Genomic DNA, 22,180 nt, shown 5'->3' with positions numbered 1-22,180 from the left:
GACGCGCCGGAACGCAGCGCATATGGGATAGGGTAAGGGCGTAGTTCTGGGCGCGGGTATATCTCAGCACGACTTTGTAATACGCCTCCGAAGCTGAAGCCATCCTGTCCCCTCAACACACCAAACCTCATCAAGCACTCACTTCCATCCTTCCCGTACCAGTGATCCATTAACTTGGATTGCTTGGCTAATCGATTGGATTCTCAAGAAGCTTTTAGTGCTACAGTCTGATACCGAATCTATCTGTTGGGCAAGATGGCTGACGGTTAGTTTGAATTTTGCGTGTTCTGAAAACTCGTGTTTTGGTCATTGATCTAACCCCGAATGCAGATTACAGCGACCCATATGGCTATGACGAGGCTTCCGAGATCACGGCCGAGGATTGCTGGACTGTAATTTCTTCTTTCTTCAATGAGAAAGGCCTCGTATCTCAGCAGCTCGAATCGTTCGATGAGTTTATTCAAACCACCATTCAGGAGCTAGTCATCGAAGAACCGACGCTCACGCTCGATCAACCTGCGCAACACACGGGTCCAGATGGTGACATCAACAGACGCTATGAAATCACATTTGGCAAAATTTATCTGTCGCGGCCGACGATGACCGAAGCAGATGGCAGCACTCACCCCATGTTTCCTCAAGAAGCTCGATTGCGGAATTTGACATACTCATCGCCACTCTATGTTGAGATGACCAAAAGATCGCTAGTTTCGCGCGATGGTGATTTGGCGCCGGGTCAGGAAGTTGTTTGGGAGGCAGAGACCGAAGATATTGCCGAAGAGGGCGACAATAAGGTCTTCATTGGTAAAGTGCCGATGATGCTGAGATCCCAGTTTTGCATGCTCAGATGGCTGAAGGAGCATGAGTTTTACGATGTCAACGAGTGTCCGTATGATCAGGGTGGATATTTCATCATCAATGGATCAGAGAAAGTCTTGATTGCGCAAGAGCGAAGTGCTGCGAACATTGTGCAGGTTTTCAAGAAACCCGCCCCGTCTCCAGTATCATATCTCGCCGAGATTCGGTCCGCCATTGAGAAAGGGTCCCGCTTGATCAGTAGCATGCAGATTAAACTCTATGCTAAGGGAGGAATAAATGGATCGACGATCAAGGCTACACTCCCCTATATTCGAAATGATGTCCCAATTGTCATCGTTTTCCGCGCTCTTGGGGTTGTCCCCGATGGCGACATTCTCGAGCACATTTGTTACGACCAAACAGATTGGCAGATGCTGGAAATGTTGAAACCTTGTATTGAGGAAGCTTTTGTGATCCAAGACCGAGAAGTGGCTCTCGACTTTATCGGTCGCCGTGGAACCATGATGGGTATCAACAAGGAGAAGCGTTTGCGCTATGCGCGTGATATCATGCAAAGAGAGTTGCTGCCTCATATTACTCAAAGTGAAGGCTATGAGACAAGAAAAGCCTTCTTCTTGGGATATATGGTTCACAAAATGCTTCAGTGTGCTCTCGAACGCCGTGAGCTTGATGATCGTGATCATTTTGGAAAGAAACGCCTTGATCTTGCTGGTCCTCTTCTTGCCAACCTGTTCCGCATTCTTTTCAAGAAACTGACGCGTGACGTTTATAAGTACATGCAGAAGTGCGTTGAGACAAACAGAGACTTCAACCTGACTCTGGCAGTGAAGCCAAATACCATCACAAACGGCTTGAGATATTCTTTGGCTACTGGCAACTGGGGTGAGCAGAAGAAGGCGATGTCTTCTCGTGCCGGTGTCTCGCAGGTTTTGAACAGATACACATTTTCGTCGACGCTGTCTCATTTGCGACGTACAAACACACCTATTGGTCGTGACGGAAAAATTGCAAAGCCTCGACAGCTTCATAATACACACTGGGGTCTTGTCTGCCCTGCAGAGACACCTGAGGGACAGGCATGTGGCTTGGTGAAGAACTTATCTCTTATGACGTGTATATCTGTCGGTACTCCGTCGCAGCCCATTCTTTTCTTCCTTGAAGAGTGGGGTATGGAGTCTCTCGAAGATTACGTCCCTCATCTCAACCCCAATGCCACCAGAGTTTTTGTGAATGGTGTGTGGATCGGTACTCATCGTGAGCCAGCACAGCTTGCCGAGACTATCCGATCTCTGCGCCGACATGCCAATATCTCCTCCGAGGTTAGCATCGTTCGGGATATCAGAGAGAAGGAGTTCAAGATTTTCACAGATGCTGGACGTGTCTATCGCCCTCTATTCGTTGTGGATAACGAGTCAGGAAGCCTTAGAAATGGTGACTTGGTACTACGCAAAGAACACATCAACCGTCTACTGGAAGACTTTGACTCGACAGAAGAAGATCGCTATGGATGGAACTCGCTCGTGAATGAGGGAGTTGTGGAATATATTGACGCCGACGAAGAAGAGACGGTAATGATTGCTATGACTCCTGAAGATCTCGAGCTTTCGCGCCAGATGACCGACGGAGCACCTGCATCCGAAAATCTAGATCCCTCTCATCGAGTCAAGTCCGCAGCTGGGGCTCATACATGGACACATTGTGAAATTCATCCTAGCATGATTCTTGGAATTTGCGCCAGTATCATCCCTTTCCCAGATCACAATCAGTCACCGCGAAACACTTACCAGTCTGCTATGGGTAAGCAAGCTATGGGTGTCTATCTTACGAATTATGGTGTGCGAATGGATACTATGGCAAACATTCTGTACTATCCACAGAAGCCTCTGGCTACTACGCGATCAATGGAGTACATGAAATTCCGTGAGCTTCCCGCGGGTCAGAACGCTATTGTCGCCATCTTGTGCTATAGTGGATACAATCAGGAAGATTCGGTCATTATGAACCAGAGCAGTATTGATCGTGGATTGTTCAGAAGTTTATTCTTCCGTTCATACATGGATCAGGAGAAGCGAGTGGGTATGGCCGTTGTTGAGGAGTTTGAAAAGCCGATTCGGGGAAACACTCTCCGAATGAAGCATGGTACCTACGATAAGCTGGATGACGACGGACTGATTGCTCCTGGTGTTCGCGTTTCTGGCGAAGATATTATTATCGGAAAGACTGCTCCAATTCCTCCCGAGACCGAAGAGCTTGGACAGCGTACGCAATTCCATACAAAGCGAGATGTGTCCACTCCCTTGCGAAGCACCGAAAGTGGAATTGTCGACCAGGTTCTTTTGACTACAAATGGTGAGGGTCTCCGATTCGTCAAGATCAGAATGCGTACGACCAAGATTCCTCAGATTGGCGACAAGTTTGCTTCCCGTCACGGACAGAAAGGTACTATCGGAGTGACGTATAAAAATGAGGATATGCCATTTACCGCGGAAGGCGTTGTTCCGGATATCATCATCAACCCGCACGCTATTCCTTCGCGTATGACGGTAGCGCATTTGATCGAGTGTCTACTGAGCAAGGTTTCGTCGCTTTCTGGGTTGGAAGGTGATGCGACGCCGTTCACTGATGTCACTGTGGACGCAGTCTCCAAACTTTTGAGAGAACACGGGTATCATTCGCGAGGTTTTGAGCTTATGTATAATGGCCACACTGGTAAGAAGTTGATGGCGCAGGTCTTCTTGGGTCCTACTTACTATCAGCGTCTGCGCCATATGGTGGACGATAAAATTCATGCTCGAGCCCGTGGTCCTGTGCAGATCTTGACGCGCCAGCCTGTCGAGGGTCGCTCGCGAGACGGTGGTCTTCGATTCGGAGAGATGGAGCGCGATTGTATGATTGCTCACGGAGCTGCTGCATTCTTGCGAGAGAGATTGATGGAGGCATCCGATGCTTTCCGAGTCCATGTTTGCGGCCTTGTAAGTGATTGATGATTCAGTGTGTGTAATTTTTGAGAACGTTACTAACACCTTCTAGTGTGGATTGATGACTGTCATTACCAATCTGAAGGCGAACCAGTTTGAATGCCGCGCTTGTAAGAACAAGACGAATATTTACCAGGTAATTTACTACTTATTATCTCGAAGCAGCAGTACCTGTTCATGAAAACTGACGACGACATCTAGATTCACATTCCTTACGCGGCAAAACTTCTGTTCCAGGAGCTGATGGCAATGAACATGTATGTATCTTGAAACTGCTCGGTGATTCAAGCGTCTCGGTAGCTAATCTCTGTCTTCTAAATAGTGCTCCTAGAATGTACCCAGACAGATCTGGCTTTGCGGCGAGACAGTAGGGCGACCAAAAAAAATAGTAATCCCAAAAATTGAGTTGTACTTCTATCTTGTTTTTATTTGTTCTTTTGCTCTTTTTGTCGATTCATTTCGTCGCTTTTCTATCAAATGATGTTTGGATGTATAGCATACCGTGTATATAAATAAAGTCTAGCTAGCTGATTTATCACAGTACAGTACTCTATTATAAATCTAAGCACAGTCGGTTGATATCTAAAAGTTCCGAGGAAGCTGGATGCTGTAGAAACTGGAATTTTCATGAGCATCCGTTTGTTAGTGCGGGGCACGTCTTGGGAGTTCTGTATTGGGTGGGGTTCAAGCAGAGTTGCCGAGGATAAGCTCGACCTTGATTTGTGATTACTTCACTGCTAGCCATAAATTAGTTTTCTTTCCCGCCAGCTTCCGGATCAATAGCCATTGAGCAAAGATATTCAGAAAATACATCACTACTTCGGATTCTTACCTGTGAATATGCATAAATCGAGTTTCCTTCCCGTCGCAACGCGGCTCTCGAGACAAATAACGACTTCGTCATTGCGCCTTTCCAGATCATTCAGCAGTACGAATTCCATTCAAGACGTGAACAAGCTAGCAGTCATCGGTGGAGGACAGATGGTATGTAAATGTCCCATGCGAATTACGTTGATTTATACCGATCATTATGTCTTCTAGGACTGATTACGGATGTGCGATGTCTAGGGCCTGGGAATTGCCTATGTTGCTGCTTCTGTGTCAAACCTTTCAGTCAGTATCATCGATAGTTCACCGGAATCGCTGAGTAAAGGATCCAAATTCCTAGGTAAGAGCCTTTCAAACTATTTAGACCGTTCCTGATATGGATACGGTGCTAACGCTCAGCTCTTTACCAGATCAACTCTTAAACAAGGATGTCAAGAAAGGTCGAATAACGGCGGAGAAAGCCTCTGAGGTCCAGAAACTTATACAATCAACTACCAGCTTCGATGCTGTTACAGACTCTGATTTCATTATTGAGGCGGTACCGGAAATTCCCAGTCTGAAGTTCGACATCTTTGGCCGTCTGGCAAAAGAAGCGCCAGCCCACGCGATTTTAAGTACCAATACGTCCTCAATTTCAATCACAAAGATCGCCGCATCAGCAAAAGGTGCAGAGAGTAGAGTAATCTCTACTCATTTTATGAATCCAGTTCCTGTGCAGAAGGGCGTTGAAATTATAACTGGCCTGCAGACAGCGCCGGAAACCGTTGACGCTGCAATGAAGCTTGTGAAGTCTATGGGAAAAATCCCAAGTATCTCTGCCGATAGTCCCGGATTCTTAGCTAACCGGATTCTGATTCCGTATATCAACGAAGCAGTCATCTGTCTAGAGACAGGTATTGGCACTAAAGAGGATATTGATAGCATCATGAAAAATGGCTGTGCAATGCCAATGGGACCCTTAGCTTTGGCCGATTTCATTGGTCTTGACACTTGCCTGGCTATCATGAATGTTCTCTACAACGACACAGCGGACTCGAAATACCGGCCGTCTGTTCTTCTTCAGAAGATGGTCGATGCAGGATGGCTAGGAAAGAAGAGCGGGAAGGGATTTTATGATTATTGAGCTCAAGCATCGGCCGAGAATAGTTGCTATTGAGATATAAGTTTACTGTATTGATAAAAATCATCTACACTTGATCAAGCTTTGAAGGTATATCTATTGTACTCTGTGCGTGCAAGTATTCGATAAGGAAGGCGGCCTGCACGATACTCACCACAGAGACTGATACCACCCCAATGCACGGTACAAGAGAGTAAACAGAACCCGTTGGAGGCAGTATCTGAAACCCTTGAGATATTCCTCTGTAGACTATTGCTAGGCCTCCTAGGAAGAATTCTTGCATTTAGTGGCGGTGACGCTTTATGGCAGGAGTAGTAATAGAGCATTTTCGTAGAGATAGAACTCGCTTATAAATCATTTGCGGATTGATTACTAAACATCTTCAACGTTTAGAGTTCACTACTCCCGACAATCCCACTCACCACAATTATCTTCGCGTCTCAGCCCATTCAAATACGACCTTTCCTTAGTGGTTATAATCTGCACATCGCAATAGAGCAGTTGAAGCCATACTCAGAGATGATTACAGCATATATGAAGTCAGCGATCGTGAGATTTGACCCGCTAACAAAGGGTAGGACGATATCGGAGCAGTCGAGAAATTTACAGTAGAAACTGACTTGAATCATTTTATTCTACAGCGAAGCCAGCCCGTATCTTTCTATCCCTTATTCCACCGCATGCTCGAGCAGCAATCAAAGTCGACACAAAAATTTTGAACAAGTCCTCGACGGCAACGCCCATCATGTCCGTTACGTTCAGTAAGTAGTGTTCACTCGCAAACAACGTCTATTCTTTTGCTCGAAGACTGATAAGTTGCAACTTCTTTATTACAGAGGACGACAAAGTTATTGAGGCAGATCCTACCAAGACTCCGATCGATGATTTTGTTGCAGAGTTGGACCGTTACTCTGCAGGTCTCAAGCTCGAAGAGCAATTGCGAGAATAGTTTACGTCCTCACATCTCCATATACGACTCAACTTTCTAGGAGCTTGGGCCGAAGTGTCGTTGCCCTTAGATCTTTGTCCAACTTTACATCTGTATTATATTCACAATAAGAAAAGCGATGACGGTTTATTTGAAGAGTTTTGTAGATATTCTGCGAGTATCTTCCAGCAAAGATATTTAGCGTCATCATAGTCAGTTGGATATCTATGCATGGCTCTTTGACATACTACATAGCCATATATCATTCCTGGTTTATACGTAGACCCATTAAATGACTTGCTGAGATTTCTATGAAGGATTTGCAACTACAGTTATAAGGACTATCTATTCGAAATATTCACAACAGTACCAGACCCTCATTTCTCGCCCGCAATCACTACGATCAAGCTTCTGGATCACGAAGATCGCAATACAGGAGACTTTACATGATATAGCAGTCGCCACAAATGCCGAAACGGGTACGAGAGAAGGCGGACGACGATTTCCATAGTCGAAAGAGGTCTCATAATGTTTCCTCAGAGCTGGAGCGTCCCCATAGCACCAGGACCAGCTTGTTTGATCGTTGCAGCGATGAAGCTCTCCTCCTTATCCTCTCGCATCTATCTGCCAGAGATTTGACCGTGTGCTCCAGGGTATGCCGGAAGCTCAATAGTTTGGCCAATGACTCAATAGTAAGTATTGATCCATGACCTCAATTGACCAAATCATTATGTATTCTAACTCCTGCTATTAACAGGTCTGGAAGAATCTGTTTTATAGAGTGTTCATCGAACCACGAGAATCGCGGTCTCAGAAGCGACGAGACCGTCGACATTCACACCCACCTGACTGGTTTGCGAAAGACGCTGCATATGATTCTGATGTTTCATGGAAATCTGTTTACAAGCTTCGGCATAACTGGCACAAGGGCCGGTGCTCAGTCGATGCGATTAATGTGTCAAGTGGCGCTGGTGAATCAGCCGAAAACTGTGCTGAGTTGAATGAGAATTTGGTGGTCAGATTTGAAGGTCGAACCATCGTCACCGCAGATTCCAAATACGGATTAAGAATCTGGGATGCCCGCGGAGAGTCTGTTGCGTCATCAGCTCTTCCTACTCAATATTCGAATGTCGACTATACTGGGAGCTACGGCGACCCCTCAGCATTATGGGTCGACAAATCGAGCGTGGTATTGGACTACGAGGCTTTGACAATATTGGTCGGATTCACCAACGGTGGATTCGCTATCTATACTGCCGATTTCTCTAGCAGTGAGGTACTTACCCTAAAGTATGCGCAGCCGTCCAGGGCAGGAGGGGACCCGATAATCTCGGCTGCTATCGAGTATCCATTTTTGATTACGCTTTCTAGCAACAAGGTCGTCAATATATTTCAATTCGAGGAGCAAGTGGAAACTACGCGCGGCGAAAAAGCCAGTCATACCTACGAGAAGACATCATTGATTACATCTCTGCGAGCGCAATCTGTCTCCGGTCCTACTTCTTTATCTATGCGCAAGAGCACTATCAGTGAAAAAGTGTATGCTACGATTGCTTACACCCATCCGGTTCTCGCCAGCAGGGACTGGACTGTTGCGGTACAGGAGATCGAACTCGACCCCACATCCGGCATGACCCGTTTGCGGACCGCAAATGCTCTCTCTAAGACGCCAGCATCGATATATTCATCCCAGCTGTGGACCGCGCACCCAGACATTTACTTTACACTTTCGGATCCTCCAACCCCCAATTGCTCCTCCTCAGTCCCTCCAACTTCATTATCATACGCCCATCCCTTTCTTCTTACCTCACACGCCGACAATACGCTTGTTTCTTATCTGGTTAGAAGCACGGATTCGGAGCTGAACATAACGTCAGGTCAAAGACTCTGGGGCCATACTAAAAGCGTTGCTAATGTCGAAGTTAAAGAGCGCGGAAAAGCGGTCAGCATATCAGCTGATGCAGAGGAGATTCGTGTCTGGGATTTGGAACCTATGCATCTCGGCCGACTGAATAGAGATAGCGTACAGATAAGAGTTTCGGACAATCAAGACAACTTGCCGAAACGAATTGGTAACTTTTTCGGGTTTGACGATGAGAAGGTCGTTGTCGAGGAAGATCGAGAATCGGGAAAAGTTGTCCTACTATACGATTTCACTTAAGAGCATTCGGGGAGCATATATTATTTTGGAAACATGGTTGGGGTTCTAGGCGAGGGTGTTTTGGAGTTAGAAATTTTCTGTTTGTCTATCGTTCTATATAATTGTGTAGATTGCCTTTCGGTGATCTAGTTTCTGTGATATATCATCTTCAGAATGAAAGAAGACGGTCTTATAGAGCATCAAATGCCTTCTGAACAACCTTTCGCTGGTTCCAGTTTAGTGTCGTACTAAGACTTTCGAACCAATCGCTCCCAAGCTTCTTGCTCTGAATCATAGGAAAAGGAAATCGGGAGGCGCTTATTGTCAAGTAATCACCCTGCTTGAGCTCAACCCTATCTTTTCCATCGAAACTGCACATCGCTGAAGTCCGGGCGTTGTAAGGGACACCGATACGTAAAACAACACTGTCTGGAATGACGAGGGGTCTGAAAGACAATGTATGGGCACAAATAGGCGATATCAGAATTCCTGGGATGTCTGGATGTACCAGAGAACCGCCGGCCGATAACGAGTATGCAGTTGATCCAGTGGGAGTAGCAATTACCAAACCGTCTGCCTCTACGGTGGTAATATGCTCATCGTCGACGTATATCTCAAGAGTACACATAGTACCGTTAGGCCCCGATCAACTACAACATCATTTAGGATGCTGGCAGTATGTCGTGGTGTATGCGTGGGAGTGGCCTCGACAGTATCCAGTATCTCAGCCGAAAGGTCGCGATGGATTGCAACTCCTGAAGCGTGCTGTTCTTCTTTGTGGTCATCAAGATTGTGTAACGACGTCATAACCGTGCATTCGAACCTCATCCGCAGAGAAACAATCACGCCTTCGGATACCAGCCGATTTATGATGTTGCTGTAGCTGTCAAACTCAAACTTGGTCAGAAAGCCGAGGCTTCCTAAGTTAAAACTCAAGACGGGAGGAACAATCTGCTGAAAGAGGGTACTGGTGTATAGCACCGTGCCGTCACCGCCCAGCTGTGAATGAAAATACATTAGCGACTGCCACGAGGATAGCAAAAGGATTGAGTAACGCTGAAAGCCACATAAACTTACCGTTACAACTAAATCAAAAATCTGAGGAGTGTCGTGGCATATATCAGGAGTCCAATAACGTAAGCGATCCTGCTTCGAAGGGTCATTCTTGACCATTTTGGCAGAATCGAAAAGGGCGTTATCTTTCAGTATGTCTTCGACGTATATAATATATTGATGATGGTGGTCATCTCTATATCCGAGAATCCAATCAACAAACTCGGAAGCCTTAGCAATCGTTTCCTTATCAAAAAGCTTCGCAACCACGATGATTTTTTTGACGCGCATTTTGATTCTCAGAGTTCCCAGATATTTGCTGAGATCACGCACGCTATATGCCATTTCAGCAAGTTGCTTCTTCGTGAGAGCACTAGACGAATAATGACTCAAGTGGTGCTTTCGGGCTCCTTTGTGCGGAACATTGGTTTTTGTCGAACCGGTTTTTGCTAGGAGGTCTGGCGGAGGAGATATACTGTTTCGACGAGCCCTATGAGCAGGCTTGCTGGTATGATTCATAGCGTCGGCAGTATCGGAGACGTAATAGTCCTCATCGCTACTTTCAGGATCACCGTCGATGAATGAAGGGCGTCGGAATTCCAGAGACCGTCGTCTAGTTTCTCGCTCAGTGTCGAGGAGAGCATGTAGTAGACAGCCACTGCGAGTATTCAGACCTGCTAAGAATGCACCAGCGTTGGCATTCGTGAGCGAGTCGTTCCGGCGCCGGGAAGCTATGCGATGACGAGCGTCGACCAATACCTCGACACCCCTTCCTTCTTCGTCGGATGAGGTATTGTCTGAAGACTCGAAATCACTGGTGTGCGAAGCGGGAGCCACCGGATCTAGCGGACCGGGAGAGCGGGTTCGAGAGGTGACGACCATCTTGTAGCTTGTAGTGATGGAATGGACGAAAGTTGGACGACAGAGATGATGATGATTAGGTGAGACTCGCCAAGCAGCGGTAAAGCATCGGCGTCCAACAGTAAAGTCAAGTAAATTGGAATAAGAAGTAAATGAACAGGGACGGTGAAGGTTGTTGAAAGAAGCCAAACCGAGAAGAGGTATATGGGAGTTCTGACCTGCTCTGCCGGAAAATCAATGACGTCATCGTGTGCGCGCAGCGAGAACCCTATTATCATTGCAGAATCGCGCATTTGATATTCACCTCACATTTTTTGATACGATGGTTTGCTCCTGGAAAGATCAGTAAGTATGATCGCGAAGTCCCCGCCAGCACATAATCGCCGGAGATAATCTGTCTGTTGCAGTCAACTATCATCCGCGGGATGGTTTTAGATTGCAGGAATTGACAAAATATACTCTGAAAGAGCGTCTTCTCTCTTCACTTTTCTCCTTACCTCTCAATACTTCCGCACTCCGGTTCAACTACTACTGTGTCCCTACCGCAAACAATGACGGGAAGCCCGATTTCTCATTACGTACTCCGGGCGCGGTAGCCGACGGAACTCGATGTCCATGCACTCGCACTCTCTCTCGCAAAGCAACCCGATGGCCGAGAGACATAACGGACGTCACCCTCCTCGCGATTGCGGCGAACGCTTGGAGATCGGGCTAGTGTTAGAATCACACCGATGATTTCATACTGACATGGTGTTTTTTTCGCAGCCTTCCGACGCACGTCGAGATGATGTGCTTTAGCGCCGCGTACGACAGTTTCGCCTCAGACATCGGCTTGAATAGACAACAAGGACCAGGCAGTTATCAACCGCCAGGATCGATCTCTGCTTTCTGTTTTATACGGTCTATAACCGTACTATACTGTGAAGATTTCAATAACTGGCCATTGCCTTCGCCGCATAATGACCAGTGTATGCGTACGCTCTTCTCATGGCTCCTTGTATTTTATCCCAAGCTCTTCAATTCTACATGTTTGCGGCTCACTTTACCATCAATCTGTTTGTGACTGAGGCCTTATAGATAAATTATCATTGTCATTCTGTAGTCTTAAACTCTTCCTTAAATGCTCCAGTCATCGATAACGATGGTCTCAACATTAGCGATTAGGTCATATACCGTTTCGTTTGGTGTTGTAGTGAGTGCTCAAGGATTATGATGGAGTATAGCCTGTCCGCGGTCATGTTCAAAGAATCTCCCCCTATCCAAGGGTACAGACAGAGAGAACCGTACGATTATTGTAAAAAAATGCCCGGCTCTGTTCTCGACTGTATTTGAGAAACAGTAGGTGAGACATTAGGATCGAAGTGGCCTCGATCAGCTCTCGCTAAAAATTGACCGTTGGGAGTTTTGAGCAGGCGAGCGCGGTTCCCCGCGGACACCGGGCATCTTTGCACTGCCACCTGGTTCTGCACGTACTTCTGCGTATGCCTCTGTGAGGTATTTTCACGTATTATAATACGAGTACGCTCATTCTCGAGCTGCTGTTATATACTACACCGCATCATCCTCTACTCCCAACATTCAGGGCACCTCGCTATCGCACATTCGGTATGAAATCCGTGATCTACTTCTGCAAGTGAGCTAGCTACATTTTCTTTCAAATGAACGATTCATCGCAAAGAACGATATTCTGACCTCTTCATACACTCTAGCTGGGCGATCTATGATCGCAATCATTTTGTTCCGGATCTTCCGGCAGCAAATTTGACCCATGTCTTGTACGCGTTTGCAGACATAGACCCTGATACTGGGACTGTTAAGCTCTCGGATTCTTGGGCAGATGTCGAAAAGCATTACGACGGTGACCGGTGGGACGAAGCTGGCAGCAACCTCTACGGGAACTTCAAGAAGCTTTTCAGATTGAAGCAGCAAAATCGCCGATTGAAGGTCTTGCTATCGATAGGGGGCTGGACTTATTCCCCTCACTTCGCCCCTATGGCCGCAGACCCGAACAAGCGCGCTGTATTTGTCTCTTCGGCACTGAAGCTTCTCAACGATCTCGGTCTAGATGGTCTTGATATCGACTGGGAGTTTCCGAAAAATCTAGGCGAAGGCGAACAATATCTGCAGATTCTACATGACTTGAGAGTGGCGCTCGATCAGAACTCGAGAGATATTCTTAGTCTCACTGGATACCAACCCAAATTTTACCTTACCATTGCTGCGCCATGTGGAGCTGAGAATCTTGCAAACTTATTGATTCCGCAAATGGATCAATACCTTGATTTCTGGAATCTGATGGCTTACGACTTTGCGGGGCCAGCATGGGCAACGAGGACAGGCCATCAGGCTAATATTTATGGGGATCCGATCTCGGCCGATAGCGCGATCAACCATTACGTTCAGCAGGGCGTACCTGTACAGAAGATTATCTTGGGTATGCCTTTGTATGGCCGTGTTTTTGGAAACACTGATGGGCTGAACATGCCTTTCAACGGCCATGGAGATCGGGGATCATGGGAAGCCGGTGTCCTTGATAACAAGGCACTCAGTACAATGGCTACCATGGACTATACAGCTATTGCGTCTTATAGCTACGACCCAATTAGCAGGACGCTGATTACGTACGATACTCCAGAATGTGCTGCTTTGAAAGGGAAATATATAGTCAACAAGGGTCTTGGTGGCGCTATGTGGTGGGAATCAAGTGGTGATAGACCAGCAGACGCTGAGGATTCAATCGTGAACACAGTAATCAATGCCATAGGTGGAAGGCGTCAGTTGGATCAGGAGGCTGAAAATAACCTCTTTTATCCTAATAGTGGATATGTCAACATACGAGAGAATCGTGCGCTTTGAGGAGGATGGCCGGTATCTGGGCATCACCACATTGCCATCAGAGAGCTTCATATGGCGTTTCTGAGATTGGGACGGTAGTTGAGATCGGTTACAAACCCTAGTATTCTGTGTGCAACGACTAGACTACGACGGACTTTCGGTTGTGATCAGATCAAGTCAATTGCAGTTTTTACTCATTCACTTTTGTTGTACTTTCCTGTCGATCATAATATTGTTTCTCGGAGCTAGATACTGGTTTCCTGAACCTGCTTGGGCTTTCAGAGCGTTAAAGACAGTTCTCCTAACATGGCTAGTCATTTAATTCAATCACATAAAGTACAAATAGCATCAGTAGTATACCCCACAAAAGCCAGTATTATTAAGGGTGTTGTATGCATCGTTTATTGGCTTCGCTTGGCAGGAGCGGGCTAGCCGATGGTGGGATGGGAGAGATGGCGGCCGTGAGGGTTTAGGTTGTGCTAGCTGTCACTGCCCCGCATTTGATCCCAAACAATCCCTTCACTGCTATACAATGAGTAGATCAATATTAGGAGCAGCTGTTGATATTCTCGCCTGAATTGAGTATACTAGGTACGAACTGGTCGTAGGTTACTGCTATCGCGCTGAGCCGTGGGCAGATAAGTCGCCGTGAACTTGTCCTGGAGACTGGAGAACAGGGCGAGGGTAGAACTCGGAGAAGCGCTCGTCTGGAAAGCTCGGAGAAGCACTAATCCTCGTCCTAACTGTAAAACAGCTTCACCCCGCCTACCGACCAGCCCACCTTGGACGGGGTAGCCTCGATTCACCGCTGTTATGCTGCTGATCTCTACTGTTTGACTGCTGTTTACTGGCAATAAGTTTGTCCGCAGAGGCTCCTGGCGTTTTAATACCCCGACGATTTGCTCGATACCGTGAGCTCCTCGCTACTCCACATTCTATTCCGGTGGGTTGCCTCATCATCCCCCGCACTCTTGCGATTTCTTATAATGAGCGCTATCAGCACAATGAGGAGGAGGCGTACCTTAGGATCTCCAAGATCAATCCGCTAGCTATCATATCACCATGACATTCGGAATCCTTGAGGACAGCAAGCTGGCACATGTGCCTGGCACCGCGCAGATTGAAGACATGTTGGGCGACGGCCTCAACATCACCGACGCCGCTGCTGCAAACTTGAAGCACGCAAAGGGCAAGAATAGTCATATCATTCTCATTCCGCAGCCGTCTGACGATCCAAACGATCCTCTGGTAAGCGTGCCTCCACAGAAATGACATTTACCGCTAAAACAATATCATGAACATCCGCTGACTCTTGCCTACCCAGAACTGGTCTACCCTCCGTCGCGATATTCTTTTTCTCATTCACTCCTTTGGCTATGTCATCAACGTCGGAGTCTGTGGCCCCATCCTCGCCGCCGGAACTCTGGTGGAAGCCGACGACCTTGGAGTCACCATCACCGACATCGCTCTTCTCTCTGGATACCAGCTCCTCGTGATCGCATGCTGTGGCCCCATCGTCTCGGCGCTTAGTTGAATCTTTGGCAAGCGGCCTCAGTTTGTCACTGCTTCTCTCTTCGGACTCATCGGAACCATTGTCTGCTGCACCGCGAGCACTTACAATACTCTCTTGGCAGGACGAATTATTCAGGGGTTCGGAAACGTTGCCTACGAAAGTATTGTTATATCTCTTATCGGTGATCTTTACTGTCTCCATGAACGTGGTCTGCGTCTTGCGGTCTTCAACTTCTGCTTCGGCGGTATCAACTGTTTCACCTCCGTCATCACTGGTCCTATCGTCACAAACTTGGGATGGCACTGGGTATTCTACATCGACGTCATCTTCGTCGCTCTGCAGTGCTTCCTCGTGTGCTTCTTTGGCACCGAGACAACCTACATCAGGGACGCCAAATATGAACTTGACGTTGCTGGCGATGAGTTCTTTGACGACCTGGAAAAAATCACAGCCCAGCACCTCGAAAGCGACTCCAAGCCTGCCGCTGAGAGTGCTGCGACTACTATCGAAGACGCAGAGAAAGTTGTGCAGGACAGCGCACAGAGTCTGATCCCGCCGAAAAAGGCATATCTGCAGTCCATTATGCCTTACCATGGCCGTGTATCAGATGAGAACCCTATCATACTTATCATCCGTCCCTTTGCCGTCTTTCTCAATCCGGGGATGACTTGGGTATTTATCCCTAATCCTTCTGCAGTTGGTCTCGCTTTCAGTGGTATTAACCTATCATAGATTATCATCGCAATGTCGATTCCAATTGCATGGATCGTTAACATCAATTACTGCCAGTCACAGCTTTATGGGGCTCCTCCGTACAGCATGACCCCCGAACGTGTCGGCTTCATGTCTGCTGGTCCCTTGATTGGCGGCTTCGTGGCCTCTCTCTTCTTCTTTGTGATCAACAACCCCATGACCCTCTGGATCTCCCGCAAGAATAAAGGCATCTTTGAGCCCGAGTTCAAGCTACCTGTAGGTGTCATCCTTGGAACGATCTGCTTGGCAATCGGATGCTTCGGCTTTGGCAATGCGTATCGGAACCGCGAATCTGCTGTCGTTGCCTCGGTCATGTACGGTTTTGTGTGCGCGGGCTCGACGACGATGGCCATCACCGCTAGCAACTACATGATTGACGCCTACCGGGAGTATTCAGTTGAGGTCATAATCGCGACCATGTCTCTCAAAAACTTTATCTTCTACGGTTTCTCGTACTTCTTCAACACCTGGGTCGCTAGCTCCGGTCCTGATCTCGTCTTTGATATTCTGGGAGCTATTGCGGTTTTCACATCGCTGTTCCTCAGTATCCCGATATATATTTACGGAAAAAGAATACGGAGCTGGTGGCATCGTGCTAGGCTTTTGGAGAAGCTCAAACTTGCGTGAGGCAATCGGATGTCTGGCGATAATATTATGAATATGAGTACCAATTATCTTTATGAAAGTAAGAATGAAAGAATGGATTCTCTCAATTCGGTAGAATAGAATGCCATTGCAATCTATATCAGCAGAATACCTGCATCGACTGCTTCTTTATTTATTGTAAACCCTTACACACCGCTCCTACAGCTGACTTCCATAAACTCAATCGTCGAGCATTCATCAGGTATTATCTCCTGCCCAGTATCTTGTTCCACCAACCGCTAAACCCTAATTATAACGAGCGGCAGCGCTACTGGAATATTGCAATGGATCCGAGCTGCTGTTTATCCAAAATAGGTACTAGACAAAGCACAGTAGACTAAGCATTTACATATGCTCGTTATTATGAATTTCCTCTCGCTAAACGTTGAGTCTCAGCCGGCAGCTCTCGTAGTAGGCTTTGAACCTGGTGATCGCGCGGCACAGGCGGTGGCTGGGCGACAGCATCGCTCAACGAGCCTTTTACACAGTATCAGAGCATGCCGGAATGCCGGAAAATCCCGTATTCCCACTTGCTTTCTATGGGACTCGCGCTTAAGGTTTGCGCCGCTTGCCTTCGATTCCCACATGGCGCAAGTGGGAATCCGGGGATTTCCACTTTCCAGCCCTTTCTGCAGATTTTTAGACTGCCTAGCGGTATTATCGACCTCTTATTATTTGCAGATTATTTTAGTTTTTGAATTAGAGTCGATTTGCGATCATTTTGGGCCGCTTGAGCGTAGAGCGCTGTTTTGGATGGGCTGCCTCTACGAGCCCCCGGGTTTGGCATGTAAGCGGACACACAGTATCAGAGCATGTCGGAATGCCGGAAACTCCGGTATTCCCACTTGGTGTCTATGGGACTCGCGCTTAAGGTTTGCGCCGCTTGCCTTCGATTCCCACATGGCGCAAGTGGGAATCCGGGGATTTCCACTTTCCAGCCCTTTCTGCAGATTTTTAGACTGCCTAGCGGTATTATCGACCTCTTATTATTTGCAGATTATTTTAGTTTTTGAATTAGAGTCGATTTGCGATCATTTTGGGCCGCTTGAGCGTAGAGCGCTGTTTTGGATGGGCTGCCTCTACGAGCCCCCGGGTTTGGCTTTGGCCTTGTAAGCGCCTCTACGAGCCCCCGGGTTTGGCATGTAAGCGCCTCTACGAGCCCCCGGGTTTGGCATGTAAGCGGACACACAGTATCAGAGCATGTCGGAATGCCGGAAACTCCGGTATTCCCACTTGGTGTCTATGGGACTCGCGGTTAAGACATTGCGCCGCTTGCCTTCGATTCCCACATGGCGCAAGTGGGAATCCGGGAATTTCCACTTTCCAGCCCTTTCTGCAGATTTTTGAATAGTATGGCGGGTTTATTGAGCTTGGATTATACGGCAAATGTTTTTATTTTTTGAATTAGAATTGATTTGCCATGATTTTGGCCGGGTTTGTGTATGTCGCGCTTTTTGTATGGGAGAAGGCACTTGCCGCTACGAGCCCCGGGGTTTAGCATGTAAGCACGTCTGGGACTACTACCTATGATCGTTGAAGCGTGTCTACGAGCCCCCGCGTTTGGCGCCGCAGCGTGTAAGCACGTCTTTGAAAATCACGGGCTAGACTACTACCGATGATCGTAAGCACGTCTCTACGAGCCCCCGCTGTTGAGGGCCGTAGCGTGTAAGCACGTCTTGGATTATCACGGGCCAGATTACTACCTATGATCGTAAGCACGTCTCTACGAGCCCCCGCGGTTGGGGCCGTAGCGTGTAAGCACGTCTTGGATTATCACGGGCTTGTCTACTACCTATGATCGTTGAGGCGTGTCTATGAACTACTATGATCACTCAGGGCGCGCTTTTGATCATCATCATCATCAACCGCAAGACTTGGTGGATTATAAAACATATAAATGATTGATATTTGTATAATTAACTGTGCCAGATAGCAAGGATTGTTAGGTTAGGTAGGTAGGTTAGGTAGGTAGACGAATATATATTTTGAAGACAACAGCCGCGACAATGATTGGCTGCTTGCAGCGGCGCAAAAGCATAAACATCGTCTGTGCTAGCATAGACCACCAGCAAAGCTCCTCTCTGTTTCTCTGTTTGATAATAAATAGCATCGACAACCCGCAAGACTCCTCTCTGTTTGATAACTAAAGAGCCGGCAACACAGGAAATGCGAGATCGAATATGGCCAAGACAAAAGCAGTTAGCGGCATCAAGGGGGTCGCGTCTCTGGTGGCTTAATAAAGACATCCCTCCCCCCCCCCGCCCTTCCTACACAACCAACACAAACCTCTCCCCCCCTATTACAACCGCAAGTGTTTTGTGTCTATCGTCATCCATCGCCGTTTAAGAAGAGCGATATCAGAACTGACCGGTAGGTGTTTGTATTTTACGTGCAAAGGAAGGGAGCTCGAGGACTGATTTATTTGTTGTGGTCTAGATCGTCCGACGCGTTCGTTTCTGGTGTGCCAAAGTCTCTGCTGTCGTCGTCGAGTTATCTAGAACGATAGTGAACATTGACTGGTATGCTATTTTGTTCAATTATTATTTGCAGCAAGTCGAGTACTGACCGTGACCTAGCTCACTCTGCACGACGCGCTCAGCTCTTGCAAAGTCAGTCGCGAGCTTCAATTGATCTGTATGTGTGTTTGTGCGAGTGTTATCTATTCAAGAGTTCAGGACTAACGATGCCATGGTCTAGGTCTACAATATGTCCGCCGACACGCTCTTTGACTTCTTGCCTGAGTACAGACTCATTGTGTGTAAGGAATGCCGTCACGCAGTCATGCCTGGCGAAGTTCCCAGACACTTGCTGAAGAAGCACAAACTTCGAGGCCCAAATGTGCGGGAGCAGATCAAGGACCAAATTTTCGACAAATGGCCGACTGTGGGGACCACCATCGCGGACTTCACTATGCCAACCGGACCTATTCCACAGATTCCTCAGCTTGAATTGGAGAACGATAAATACAGGTGCACGGTTTGTGAAGATCCAGCCACCGCCTTTCTTTCGTCGAATTCAGGCGAGATTCGGAAGCACTGGAATTCTCAACATGGAGCAATATTTTCCGCTGGTTCCCATGGAGGCGTTAGAGAGAAAGGGGTTAGCACCAAAGCCGAGCGGTATGCGAGAGGATGCGTGAAGATTTTCAGGCAAAGGTTTTTTGCAAGCAAAGATCAGACAAACTACGTTGAGGTCATTCCCCTGCAGAACTCAAACGGCACCCTCGTGCAAGTCGCGGAGCAGGCAGAGGACGAAGAGCACGAACAGGCGGTTAGTCGCTATCTTGTGCGCTATCAGGCCGCCCACCAACACTCTGCACTCGTCTCCGGCCTACGGGACCCAGAACCCAGTCCTTGGCTGACGTTTGCGCAGTGGTCCCATGTCGTTACCTACAGAGATGATCCGTTACAGCTGCGGCAACTACTGGACAGACCTCCGAGCTGGAAAGAACTCGACATGAGCAAGGCGGCAAGGAATTCATCTCGTCCAGACCTCGCGCTGGTCTACGAGCAGGATGCTACCGAACTGCGTATGATCTGGGATGCGGTTGCCATTTGTGCGCGAGCTGGAGAGTCCTGCCTGAAAAACGGCGGCGTATATTTGGGTGCAGAGGCAAAGCGCGACGCAGACATGAGTTCGAATATCTATCAGCCGCTGAGGCCGTTCTATCGAAAGACCTCTTTCCAGACCGCAGTCCAGCTTTGGCAAAAGGCTCTCATGTTTTTCTTTCGCTCGCAGCAGAACGGCGGCCGAGAGTGGGCGCACATCTATTATCTTAACGCTGACCAGCGAAATGCATGGAGAGATCTGATGCAGGCCGTTCGGCAGGGCCCAGAAGATGGAGACAGAGACACCGAGACTCCTGACGACGAGACTCTCGACTATTCTGCAGTGCTCGACGAGGAAGAATACTGCGATGACGATCTCGTGGACTCGGACGACGACATATCAGAGTATCCAACTGAAATCGAGGTCGGGAACCGTATGCGGCCACCTCCGGCATTCCGCCACCGGCTAAAGATCAGGAAATTAACGCAAGTTCAGCTGGCGACCCTGCGCTTTTGCATGACGTTGCTCAGCGCGCAAACCGGTCACGAGCTCGAGAATCCCTTCAACCGATTCCTGGCGGTACTTGCTATCAGAGCGGATGGCTTATTCGAGAGGCCTGAGCGGTTCTCTTCAACTCTCTCCGGTTTGATCAAGATCGCCCGCTTCCAGGTTATCTTGGATTCATGCTACGAACATCAAACAGACAGCATGGCCTACATAGATCAGCTGAAGGAATTCTATAAGGCCAATATGCTGCGCGCTAGCAGAACGACAATGTCTTGGATGCTCACCTTGCGCACATATTTCATGAGTATCGGGTCGAATACAACTGCCGATGGCCGCGTTATCTGGACCGACGACGGCGAGCTGCTGTATGGCGCCCTCAGATTCAGTATGGGATCCTTTCGCGGCTTTGTGCACTCGCTTGTCAAGAGTACATTGGACATACTTTTGGAGCGACTTCTCTTTTGCACCGCCGGAGAGCTGCCGGAGATCCCATGGGATGATTTGAGAGATGATCTAAGGATTGATACTCCCGAATATTCGTTCATGGACGACTCTCACCTCAAGCTGGCAGATGAGTCGTCATTGCGCTGGCTTTTGGACCGCACTCGACTAGGCCGGCTGAAGCCCGAGTTCTATGATTCCACCGGGATTAAGCAACGCCGAGGTACGGACTATTTGAAAGACGCTCAAAAGTTCCGGGAAATGCTGCTTGTCTTGATTCATATCACCGCTGGAATGCCTGCACGAGCTCCAGAGATACTCACTACTCGATGGATGAACACCACAAAGGGCCCTCGCAATGTCTCTATCGAAGATAAGCTCGTGGTCCTGATCTCGCGATACCACAAAGGGTACGCTATAACCGGCGACACAAACGTTATTCACCGATACCTGCCTGTCGATGTTGGCGCTCTGCTGGTGTGGTATCTTTGGCTGGTTGAGCCCTTTATTGTGCACATAAAGGGCGATCTGGGGCTCCAACCACCCGTCACGCCGTTTCTTTTCCCAGCATGGCCCGATTCCAATGTGCAATCCGACGACAAGGTAATCCAAACCTGGGTTTCACCCCGCCTGCGTTTGGCGTTAAAGCAGCAATCCTCCAGGTATCTTGGTCAGGAACTCAACATCAGCTCTTATCGTCATATCGCGGTCGCGATCAGCCATAAACACCTACAAGGAGAACGGGATGGGTTCGACGACCTGAAGGCGGATGATAAGGAAGAAGATGATGCTATGGATACGCAAGCCGGTCATTCCTCACGCACGGCAGCGTTGATCTATGGACGCAACGCGACAGAGGCCAAGGGCGTGAGCGCTATCAAGCGCGAAAGATTCAGAAAAGTCAGTCTGGCATGGCACGATTTTCTTGGCTTCGCGCGACCCAAGGACACGGGCGACAAGGCTAGCGCCAGCACGGCCAACGCTCGGTCTGCTCGGCTTCAGCGACTGCAAACAACAGATCTGGCCCGAGCGATGAACGATAAATTCGGCGCAGAGTTTCGTGGCAAGCAAGAAGATGCCCTGAGAGAGATCGTCGCAGGTAAGAGTTGATGCTTTATCTATCGTCATTGTGATTATCATTTGTACTAACTCCCCAGGCACGACTTGTGTGATTGCTGTTTTACCCACCGGATTTGGCAAAAGTGTACTG

At 48.1% G+C, this 22,180-nt stretch overlaps 7 protein-coding genes across 7 annotated transcripts; 6 read left to right on the top strand and 1 right to left on the bottom strand.

The window, feature by feature from the left end:
• Positions 1 to 34: 34 nt before the first annotated feature.
• Positions 35 to 4,399, top strand: BZA70DRAFT_280340 (DNA-directed RNA polymerase II subunit RPB2). Its single transcript, XM_064912931.1, has 5 exons — positions 35 to 265; positions 331 to 3,791; positions 3,850 to 3,933; positions 3,999 to 4,054; positions 4,120 to 4,399. Exons 1-5 carry the CDS (start codon positions 256 to 258, stop codon positions 4,166 to 4,168), a joined length of 3,660 nt encoding a protein of 1,219 aa, XP_064767284.1. The 5' UTR covers positions 35 to 255; the 3' UTR covers positions 4,169 to 4,399.
• On the top strand, positions 4,400 to 6,088 carry BZA70DRAFT_280339 (3-hydroxyacyl-CoA dehydrogenase). The gene is made up of 3 exons (XM_064912930.1): positions 4,400 to 4,781; positions 4,866 to 4,965; positions 5,036 to 6,088. The coding sequence occupies exons 1-3, from the start codon at positions 4,638 to 4,640 to the stop codon at positions 5,746 to 5,748; spliced, it is 957 nt and encodes a 318-aa protein (XP_064767283.1). The 5' UTR covers positions 4,400 to 4,637; the 3' UTR covers positions 5,749 to 6,088.
• A 90-nt stretch (positions 6,089 to 6,178) lies between these two features.
• Positions 6,179 to 7,090, top strand: BZA70DRAFT_280334 (uncharacterized protein). The gene is made up of 3 exons (XM_064912929.1): positions 6,179 to 6,319; positions 6,387 to 6,506; positions 6,582 to 7,090. The coding sequence occupies exons 1-3, from the start codon at positions 6,265 to 6,267 to the stop codon at positions 6,692 to 6,694; spliced, it is 288 nt and encodes a 95-aa protein (XP_064767282.1). The 5' UTR covers positions 6,179 to 6,264; the 3' UTR covers positions 6,695 to 7,090.
• BZA70DRAFT_187936 (uncharacterized protein) lies at positions 7,013 to 9,113 on the top strand. Its single transcript, XM_064910003.1, has 2 exons — positions 7,013 to 7,365; positions 7,431 to 9,113. The coding sequence occupies exons 1-2, from the start codon at positions 7,141 to 7,143 to the stop codon at positions 8,832 to 8,834; spliced, it is 1,629 nt and encodes a 542-aa protein (XP_064767281.1). The 5' UTR covers positions 7,013 to 7,140; the 3' UTR covers positions 8,835 to 9,113.
• On the bottom strand, positions 9,004 to 10,928 carry BZA70DRAFT_307024 (ATP-NAD kinase-like domain-containing protein; the record flags this gene model as incomplete). The annotated part of the gene is made up of 3 exons (XM_064914819.1): positions 9,891 to 10,928; positions 9,447 to 9,812; positions 9,004 to 9,426 (listed from the first exon to the last, which is right to left on the bottom strand). The coding sequence occupies exons 1-3, from the start codon at positions 10,746 to 10,748 to the stop codon at positions 9,004 to 9,006; spliced, it is 1,647 nt and encodes a 548-aa protein (XP_064767280.1). The 5' UTR covers positions 10,749 to 10,928.
• Positions 10,929 to 12,334: 1,406 nt separating this feature from the next.
• On the top strand, positions 12,335 to 13,583 carry BZA70DRAFT_290226 (chitinase; the record flags this gene model as incomplete). Its single annotated transcript, XM_064914194.1, has 2 exons — positions 12,335 to 12,360; positions 12,437 to 13,583. The coding sequence occupies 2 exons, from the start codon at positions 12,335 to 12,337 to the stop codon at positions 13,581 to 13,583; spliced, it is 1,173 nt and encodes a 390-aa protein (XP_064767279.1).
• Positions 13,584 to 14,624: 1,041 nt separating this feature from the next.
• On the top strand, positions 14,625 to 16,455 carry BZA70DRAFT_299548 (major facilitator superfamily domain-containing protein; the record flags this gene model as incomplete). The annotated part of the gene is made up of 4 exons (XM_064914666.1): positions 14,625 to 14,810; positions 14,887 to 15,078; positions 15,109 to 15,747; positions 15,808 to 16,455. 4 exons carry the CDS (start codon positions 14,625 to 14,627, stop codon positions 16,453 to 16,455), a joined length of 1,665 nt encoding a protein of 554 aa, XP_064767278.1.
• Between the last annotated feature and the right edge of the window lie 5,725 nt (positions 16,456 to 22,180).

The sequence above is a fragment of the Myxozyma melibiosi genome (assembly GCF_037950935.1).
Source record: "Myxozyma melibiosi strain Phaff 52-87 chromosome Unknown BZA70scaffold_8, whole genome shotgun sequence".
NCBI classification, from domain to species: Eukaryota; Fungi; Ascomycota; class Lipomycetes; order Lipomycetales; family Lipomycetaceae; genus Myxozyma; species Myxozyma melibiosi.
The sequence above is the reverse complement of the archived record's forward strand: the minus strand, read 5'-3'. Positions and strand labels throughout refer to the sequence as shown.

Bases quoted from the DNA above. Each gene is read 5' to 3' on its own strand.
- BZA70DRAFT_280340 (XM_064912931.1), top strand. The intron at 3,792-3,849 runs GTAAGTGATTGA...AACACCTTCTAG, and splicing joins GAGTCCATGTTTGCGGCCTT to TGTGGATTGATGACTGTCAT. The intron at 3,934-3,998 runs GTAATTTACTAC...GACGACATCTAG, and splicing joins ACAAGACGAATATTTACCAG to ATTCACATTCCTTACGCGGC.
- BZA70DRAFT_280339 (XM_064912930.1), top strand. From the start codon at position 4,638: ATGCATAAATCGAGTTTCCTTCCCGTCGCAACGCGGCTCTCGAGACAA. The intron at 4,782-4,865 runs GTATGTAAATGT...TGCGATGTCTAG, and splicing joins TCATCGGTGGAGGACAGATG to GGCCTGGGAATTGCCTATGT. The intron at 4,966-5,035 runs GTAAGAGCCTTT...GCTCTTTACCAG, and splicing joins TAAAGGATCCAAATTCCTAG to ATCAACTCTTAAACAAGGAT.
- BZA70DRAFT_280334 (XM_064912929.1), top strand. From the start codon at position 6,265: ATGATTACAGCATATATGAAGTCAGCGATCGTGAGATTTGACCCGCTA. The intron at 6,320-6,386 runs GTAGGACGATAT...TTTATTCTACAG, and splicing joins ATTTGACCCGCTAACAAAGG to CGAAGCCAGCCCGTATCTTT. The intron at 6,507-6,581 runs GTAAGTAGTGTT...TCTTTATTACAG, and splicing joins CATCATGTCCGTTACGTTCA to AGGACGACAAAGTTATTGAG.
- BZA70DRAFT_187936 (XM_064910003.1), top strand. From the start codon at position 7,141: ATGCCGAAACGGGTACGAGAGAAGGCGGACGACGATTTCCATAGTCGA. The intron at 7,366-7,430 runs GTAAGTATTGAT...TGCTATTAACAG, and splicing joins GTTTGGCCAATGACTCAATA to GTCTGGAAGAATCTGTTTTA.